Here is an 8,128-nt window from a genome sequence, read left to right as displayed (position 1 = left end):
CTCCCCTATTGCGCGATGACATCAGCGCGTAAGTAAAAATGACAGCGGGGCGACACCACGTGTTGAGGCTGTGCAATGCAGGAGGAGTGATAAGGCACAGGTATTGCAGTAAATATTGACTATTTAAAGCGCCGTATGATGTTATGTGAAGTAAAGTAAGATTATAGAAAGCGGCGTTTATTTGTACACACAAACGTGTTGATCTATTTCAACTAGGAAGCAGTGTTTCTCACGATTTTTTTTTCTTAAATCTGCAATTCAGTCCTAAACCTCCAGATGTCCGTGTAGCCACTTCCTTACAGTTACGGGTAATTCTCAAATTCTGGGGGTCGTTTCTATATTGCGAGATCGTAAATTCAAATACAACCGGTCTTTCGACCAAGTCGATAGATTATCACCCGTTTCTATAATCCACCCGAATCGGTGTCATGGTTCTAAACAACAGGTCAGCTAGCAGTGCTGTATTATCTGACAATCCGTGAGTAACACAGCACAAGGATAATGTGTATTTTGAATGGTCTAGAAAAGTATGTTTGCGTAAATGTAGCAGAAACTAAGGTTTCAAATGTCCAAATGCCACATTTTCCATCTATCCTGTGTTTATTTATTGTATTCCCAGGTACTTTAAAGTTTGGGACTGCACCATACACACAACATTTAGGTGCCTAATTATTTATTAGTGCTGTATTACATTATTAAATGTGTTATTTAATAATGTAATACAGTACTAATTATTACATCTATCAAAGCACGTGCGACACATTAGAAGTCACAATCTAAAAAACATAATTAACAAGGGAAGTTGTTGGGGCTGTTGGTTAGGAGAGGATGAGAATGGAATCTCAAACAGTAAGTAAAGAAAGCATTTCAGCAGGTACTTCTAGAAGAAGTCGAAAGTAATAAGGTAATAATGTGTTATTTTCTAAACGGAACAATCGTGTAACAAAGGTCTCCAAAAAGCAAAAATTGACCCAAATTGCCAACAGAATGAATTGTTAGTGAAGGAAGGGCTATAACATGGTTGCAGGCCAAATAAAATAAAATAAAATGGACTTGCTATAATTTCAGATATGCTTACGTTTGATAATTGATATTGATGATAACCTATTTGGGAGTTTGTTTGTTGAAATAATAACAATAAAATAAGTTTGACCACCTGGCATAACAATAAGCATTAAAGGTGAACTAAATATTTGTGTATCTACTAGAATACCATTATTATCGTTAAATTGTTCAATTTTTTTATTTATTTTTTATATATAAAAACCCAATAAGTTCTGTTTCAAACTGTAACTAGTGTAGTGTGCACGGGGGAAGGCAGCAGCAGGGCAGGTAGGTGACGTAATCATATACAAAGACATAAGCCTGATATACGCTCTTTGCAAAGGAGCTATGTTGGAGTGCAAGAGGTCCTGGGTTCGTGTTCGCCCTCCGCCTGTGTGTGGATTGCCTCGCCGTGTATGATGCACTTGCCTGCGGGACCCGAGATCGCTACATTTGGTGTTGGAGGTGGGATACAGGTACCCTGGCACACACTTCTCAGACTGTATGTCAAAATAAACACTCAAGACTCTTTCCTGGTACTTGTATTACTCTCCTGTGCTACTTAATGTTATATTAAGAGCTCAGTGTTATAAACACTAGGTTTGTTTGCACAATTCATATTTTGTTGCAAGACACAGTAAGTGAACAAGAAATTAATCTTGCTGAATTGTTTTTAGCAAAATGTATAATTAATGCAGAGCAATTATATGGAAGAATATATTTCTTATAATGTTCACATACTTCTGCATCTTAGAGACAGTGCGCGCAATTGGGTCCTTTGTAGACATCATCTGCCTTTTCTTTTGAAGGAGTACATGGCATATTCTTGCAACTTCTTCATGGTGCACAAAATGTTCAAGGACAAATAGCTGACAGGTTTCCCCAGATTAAGAACTCAGATGTAATTGCCTGTAGAACTTCGGCAAAAACTGCTTATCTGAGAGTATACAAGCACTGTTTGGTGGACACCCTCTCCAAAAGGTGATCTTTCAAAAAAGTCAGAAAGTGAAATATTTGGAGCACCCCGTTTTTAGACCAGTAATGTATGAGGAACGACATGCATTTACATCAGAGGCTGCATTTGTTACAGTGTATAAAAGAGCTATTGTTAATGGGAAGATTTACTACCGGTACTCTTGTTTGAACTGTAGGGAGGGGAAAAGGTTTAATTCATTTGTATAAATGTCAGATAATAAATCAGGAATATAGAAAATATACTAGGTGTGTGTATGAGTGGTTGTATTGTCTGCTGCAAGTGTGAAAAAGAGTACTTTGCTGTAATAAGAAAATGCAACTAAGCAGCAAACAGCTTTTTATGATTCAGTGGTTGGTGTAAAGACTAGCTTTATACAAATTATCAAAAAAAGTTAAATATTAAAATATACAAAGTGGAAGATTTGATTTTCAAGACGGTGTACATGACATGCCAAGGGAAAGAATATATTTGTGACATGCCCAATGTATATGAGCATGACTATGAAGATATTTAAAGAATATGTTTGTGACATGCCCAATGTATATGAGCATGACTATGAAGATATTTAAAGAATATGTTTGTGACATGCCCAATGTATATGAGCATGACTATGAAGATATTTAAAGAATATGTTTGTGACATGCCCAATGTATATGAGCATGACTGAAGATATTTAAAGAATATGTTTGTGACATGCCCAATGTATATGAGCATGACTATGAAGATATTTAAAGAATATGTTTGTGACATGCCCAATGTATATGAGCATGACTATGAAGATATTTAAAGAATATGTTTGTGACATGCCCAATGTATATGAGCATGACTGAAGATATTTAAAGAATATGTTTGTGACATGCCCAATGTATATGAGCATGACTATGAAGATATTCAAAAGTTTGACATTTTCTTTTAACAATTCCTAAAGAAAAAAAATTCACAGAACCATTTGGTCACGTGTTATTACTTTTAAGTACTACACAAATCCAATAACATTAATTGATTTCCACGAATTTACATATTTTAAAGTCTTGCATAACATGCAAAGGATCTAATACCAGCAATCCAGTCTTTTTATGTATATATGTTTACTGTTATTTGACTGTGTTTCTTTATGCACAGAATTGTTTTACTTTGTATAAAATAGTGTATTTAATAAGTAACAAACAAGCAATAAAAAATACTCCCAAACAGTTAAAACAAATGAAATGTTCACAAGTTTCTTGTTTGTTTTTTTTGCTTGGGTTTTTTTTTTTTTTTTTTTTTTTTTCTATAAGGCAAGGTACTACACAGAATACTGCATTGATACAAAAAAAAATAACCTGCAAAATTAGTTTACTGAGGCTTAGCTGTGCGTTTATTTTTTATAATAATGTGACTATACACACTCCATGTATTTAAATAATCCAATGTACGATTTTATTTTGTTCTATAGGCTTTCTATAAAATGTTTATAGAATATATATGCATATATTTTCAATAAAAGCCCTTTTCTGTAGAACCACCACATGACCTTTATCAAACTAATCAATAATTTCTATTGAATCTTTGATTTCAATTAAAAAAAAAAAAAAAAATACATACATACAACTTTAGAGAACTTTTATAGAACATTTTTCTATGTTGATTGAGAGTTGAAAAATATTGTATTTCTGACAGTGAGACTGCTTAAAATGAAGGCCAGAGTTCCCTCTAAAATGAGCTATCTTTAACAATCAATAATAATAATAATAATAATAATAATAATAATAATAACCTGTATGGCAGATAAACATGAAATATATTCAGTGTTTTGTAATAAGGTGCATTATGGGATTCTGAATGAGTACTGTGACGCGAGGTTTGATGGGATATTGGTGGAACGATAAGCGGCGCAGTGGCAGTTGGGATATTGGAGGAGAGTAACCTTTTCGGTCTTGACAGAGTGTCCTTGTGTTGCTAGTACTGTGGAGAAAGCATCTAAACCAGCAAGATGTTGAGGAACCTTTTGGTAAATGAAATATTTTTTCTAATGTTTTATATCGTAATATATCAGTTAATCGTTTCAGTTATGGATACCAAAGAAATCGATGTTTTCGAAGCGTATTTCCGGATCTCTCTTGTATTCTCATGGAGATGTGGAGTAATTTCCTCATAGCCAGCCTGTGTCTGACAGTCGGACTAGCGGTCAAACTTCAGTCGTCTTTCCAGTTTCAGCGAGTATTACACGTTGTCAGATATAATGAAGACAGATACATTTAACGTGTTTGTGATTCTCGGTTAAGCAAGCGCCTTTTACAGTTTAAGTTCTCATAATAATAAACGCAAATGCAACTTGCTAGGCCGACATCACAGTTACTGGCACGTCTTTACGAGGATATATCGGTGGACAGGTTGACGAGGTTCCTGGTTACGGGTACACATTTTAGGTTTGTGTACAATTTGTTTTTATTATACGCATAGTGTTAATGTATAATGTAGCCATTTATCACCCACCCCTCCCCCCATAAGGTCATCAAAAGTAAACGACAAATAAAAAAGTGAGGGAATGTTTGCACTTTTAACGAAGTAATACTATTTATCTGTCTGTCATCTATCTTTGTGTATCTGTGATTATTGGGACGCCAATGTCCATAAAAATAGATATACTACCACCGACTGTTATAACATTATATTTCTTATTTAAGTTACTTCACTCGCTAACAACGTAATTACCGCCTTATTACCAGTTTCTAATGGTTTTCGAATAAAACCGTCGACTCGATACATCAAATGCATTATAATTAGAATTGCCTAGCAGTGGCTTAAAAAAAAAAAAAAAAAAAAAAAAAAAAAAAAAAAAAAAACACATTTGTTGGCTGCAGTTTCAGGTGTGAAAGCAGTTAGCTGTTTCGGAAGCAATAGAAGAGACCCGCCCAATAGAACCCATTTAAACTAGAAGAGTACGTTTTTAGGTAATTAAACTGTACCTTATTATGCGTGCTAAAATATTGTGCGAAGGACCAGTATAGTTTGAGCTTGGTAGGTAGGTCTGTGTCACGTAGCCAGAGAGTCTTCTCAATCTTGACCTGATATTTAGTCTTCTGAAAGATTCTGTCGAAATGGCGTAGCATTTTATTTAGTCCGGCCACATAATCTGGCAAATATTTACAGAAAATGATGAGGTTTGAAAGCATGTCGTGCTCTTTACAGGCGCTGCGGCAGATATCTCAGCGGACACTGAGCACCACTGCCCGCAGGCAAGTTCAGAACAAGGTGCCGGAGAAGCAGAAAATGTTCCAGGTAAGGTAACGACGAGAAGGTATACAGTGCAGTGTGGAGGAAGATCCTGCCCCGTCCACATGCATGAACTTCCCTAACTAGCCAACATGTCGGGCCAAGCCCTATGGATACGCTGTATGGAACCAAAGATTCCAGCAGTTGTTTTATGTATTCAGCAAGGGCTGAAGTCTTTAGGATCTATCAGAATTTAATAACCTGTATACTGATTTGATTTGAGGTCTAACCTGTTAGTGGAACTGCTGACGGGGTACGTCGTCTGAAGATACACCAGCAGATACAAATGTGTATACTATTTCCTTCTGTTTTGTGATGGAGTATAATCAATACAGAGTTTATAGAGAAAACACAAGTTAAGGATAAGCTGTACTTTATCTAGTTCATTTCCCTGCTTTTCAATCTTCAAACATGTTATATGCTTGTGACACACACAGTACAAGGACAACTGTTGTCAAGTTGTTGTCCTTCAGCTAAAACTGATTTTAAACCAGAAACTATTTCAATTTATGGTCCTTACCAGCCAGTAACAATAATTACAAATAATTATTACTTGAGTAAGTTAAGTGAAACATAGCAAGCATAATCCAAAATGATTTTATAAAGCCGTCACAGTACTTTGAGAAGAGCACAAATATAAAAAGCAACAAATGCTACAAAAATGGCCACAGCAGTATTGTTCACCTTTTTGGGTTTGTTGGTTATTCACTTTTGTTTTGTTTTTTTTTTACTTGCATTTGGGACAAGCCAATAGTTTAATACGTTGTTCTTAATTTGTAATGTGTATTCTTTGCCTTGGTATGCACTTGCTTTTGCTTGGAATGTGTATGCATCATTGAAAGTGAATGAATACAGCAGAAATTAGGGTTTCGCAAGTTGTTACTGACTGTCTTCTGTTGCAGGAGGACAATGGGATCCCTGTTCACTTGAAGGGAGGTGCTGGTGATGCTCTCCTCTACAGGTTTACAATGGCGCTTACAGTTTTGGGTAAGGGGAAACAGAATATGTGTGTGAAAACAATGGGGATTTAAGTTTAGGGTCGTTGTACCACCAAATTATGTTCCATATTTGTGTTGGCATATGAGATTTAAACTGCTCAGTATAACAATGTGCCTAATAGTGAAACATCTGGGTTAAAGGATCTATTTTGACAAATGTGTGGAACAATTCTGTGTCCTGTGTTCTGATGTAATTGGCACACAGCGGATATGAAAAAAAATGAACATCAAGATCTCTGTTCCCTAGCCATATCTTAAATTTGCAGCTCCAATATGCAGATGTAGTTGCAAAAGGCTATTCAAAATGTATTTTTCTGTTGTGAAAATATTATAGTGCTTTGAAACTAATGAATCTGTATTATTATTGTTATTTATTTTGTAATGGTTACAACGTGTGTGTGTGTATATACCAAGCATCAAAAGAAACTTTTCCCATTGGTTTTAACATTGGCCTTTTATACTTCTCACAGCTGCACTTGGTTTCTCATGCAGTGCTGCAGTGGTTGAGATGTTTCTGTTTGTGTGGTTAATGTATTTTCTCTCTCTCTCTTGGTTCTCATTGCAGGAACAGGATATGTATTGTTTGAACTGGTCAGTGCTGCATTGCCCAAGAAGAAGTGATTCCAGTTTCATTTATGATCCTTCCAGAAAGTTTCTTGGTCCAGTAATTTAAAATTCCATGTTCAACTTCAGGGAGCTTACATGTCCTTGTCATAACAAGCTGTGTTTACATTTAATGGGATCAATATTTATGAAATGTACTGTATAAACTGCGACAATAAAAGCAGTTTTGCACAGCTCTACTACTTGTGTGGTCTGATACTTCTTTACACATTAACACACTGGTTTGAAATACAAAACAATAACTGCTGTAGAGGAGGTAATAACTTGTAGTTATGCTAGCAACTTACAGTATGTCTGTTTTCTAAAGACACTGGTACAAGGATACAGACAAAAGTGTTAGCACCCTACACTTAGACACACACACACACACACACACACACACACACATATAAACTTGTAATTCAAAGTATTCATTCCTGACAATATTTAGTATTCTAAGTATTTAGTGTTCTCCTTTTGCATTTGTTACGTCTTTCAGACATTTATGATAATTCTTATCTGGCATGTTACGTCATGTTGGTGAAATCTGAGTCCATTCTGTCTTGCATATTTCCTTCAGCTCAGACATATTGGATACACGGCATTTCAGATCAGTCCAAAGCATTTCTATTGGATTGAGGTCTGGTGAGTGGAAAAGCCATTCCATAACCTTCATGTTCTTCAAGAATTCCAGGGTTGTCATAGCCGTATGCTTTGGGTCGTTGTTGTTATTGTGTTGTCAGTTAGCGTAGGAGCAGAGGTTCTTCAATCACATGAATGTCTCCAGTCCCTAAACTGCTGAACCCCCCCCCCCCCCCCCCCCCCCCCCAGAACCACCTCCATGGGGGTAGTATCTTTAAAAGGTGTTTAACTGGAGGTACAAGGTTTGCTTCACTGAAGGCTTTCCATTTATTCCTCCAAACATGCTTCAGATTTCTGTTCATTTATTAGGTTTTTTTTCTGGAAGTTCTTTGAAAGATTTGCAATGAGAATGTGCATGCAGCTGTTCTGTGTTCAGGTATCTTTGTACAGTTCTTTAATGCTCTATGCCTGGTGCTTCTAAATGTTTATTTAAAGAGTAATTAGGGGGGTTCTGAAAAATATAGTTACCCCTCCCCACATGCTGCTACAACTGTTTAAACAAACTGCCTGTCATTTTTCTTTTCAATGTTAACAACATTTACCCATGACTTTAAAGTCTGTTTCATAGCTGTTTTTTTAAATGGCTGCGCCAGTTCACTATGGTTTCAAT

General features: G+C 36.0%; 1 protein-coding gene across 2 annotated transcripts; it reads left to right on the top strand.

Annotated features, from left to right (window-relative positions):
• The first annotated feature begins 3,894 nt into the window (after positions 1-3,894).
• On the top strand, positions 3,895-7,076 carry LOC121315422 (cytochrome c oxidase subunit 7A2, mitochondrial-like). 2 transcript variants are annotated; one of them, XM_041249486.1, is made up of 4 exons: positions 3,895-4,010; positions 5,192-5,281; positions 6,178-6,262; positions 6,839-7,076. In XM_041249486.1, exons 1-4 carry the CDS (start codon positions 3,993-3,995, stop codon positions 6,892-6,894), a joined length of 249 nt encoding a protein of 82 aa, XP_041105420.1. In that variant the 5' UTR covers positions 3,895-3,992; the 3' UTR covers positions 6,895-7,076. The 2 variants fall into 2 exon arrangements, with proteins under 2 accessions (XP_041105420.1, XP_041105419.1); XM_041249485.1 differs by lacking the exon at positions 3,895-4,010 and having other exon boundaries at positions 5,159-5,281.
• The last annotated feature ends 1,052 nt before the right edge of the window (positions 7,077-8,128 follow it).

The sequence above is a fragment of the Polyodon spathula genome, chromosome 5, assembly GCF_017654505.1.
Source record: "Polyodon spathula isolate WHYD16114869_AA chromosome 5, ASM1765450v1, whole genome shotgun sequence".
Taxonomy (NCBI): domain Eukaryota; kingdom Metazoa; phylum Chordata; class Actinopteri; order Acipenseriformes; family Polyodontidae; genus Polyodon; species Polyodon spathula.
Note: the sequence above shows the minus strand (reverse complement) of the source record. Positions and strands in the feature narration are given on the sequence as shown.

Excerpts from the sequence above, each read along its gene's own strand:
- LOC121315422 (XM_041249485.1), top strand. The coding sequence starts at position 5,159 with ATGAGGTTTGAAAGCATGTCGTGCTCTTTACAGGCGCTGCGGCAGATA. Across the intron at positions 5,282-6,177 it reads AGAAGCAGAAAATGTTCCAG|GAGGACAATGGGATCCCTGT; the intron begins GTAAGGTAACGA and ends CTTCTGTTGCAG. Across the intron at positions 6,263-6,838 it reads AATGGCGCTTACAGTTTTGG|GAACAGGATATGTATTGTTT; the intron begins GTAAGGGGAAAC and ends TTCTCATTGCAG.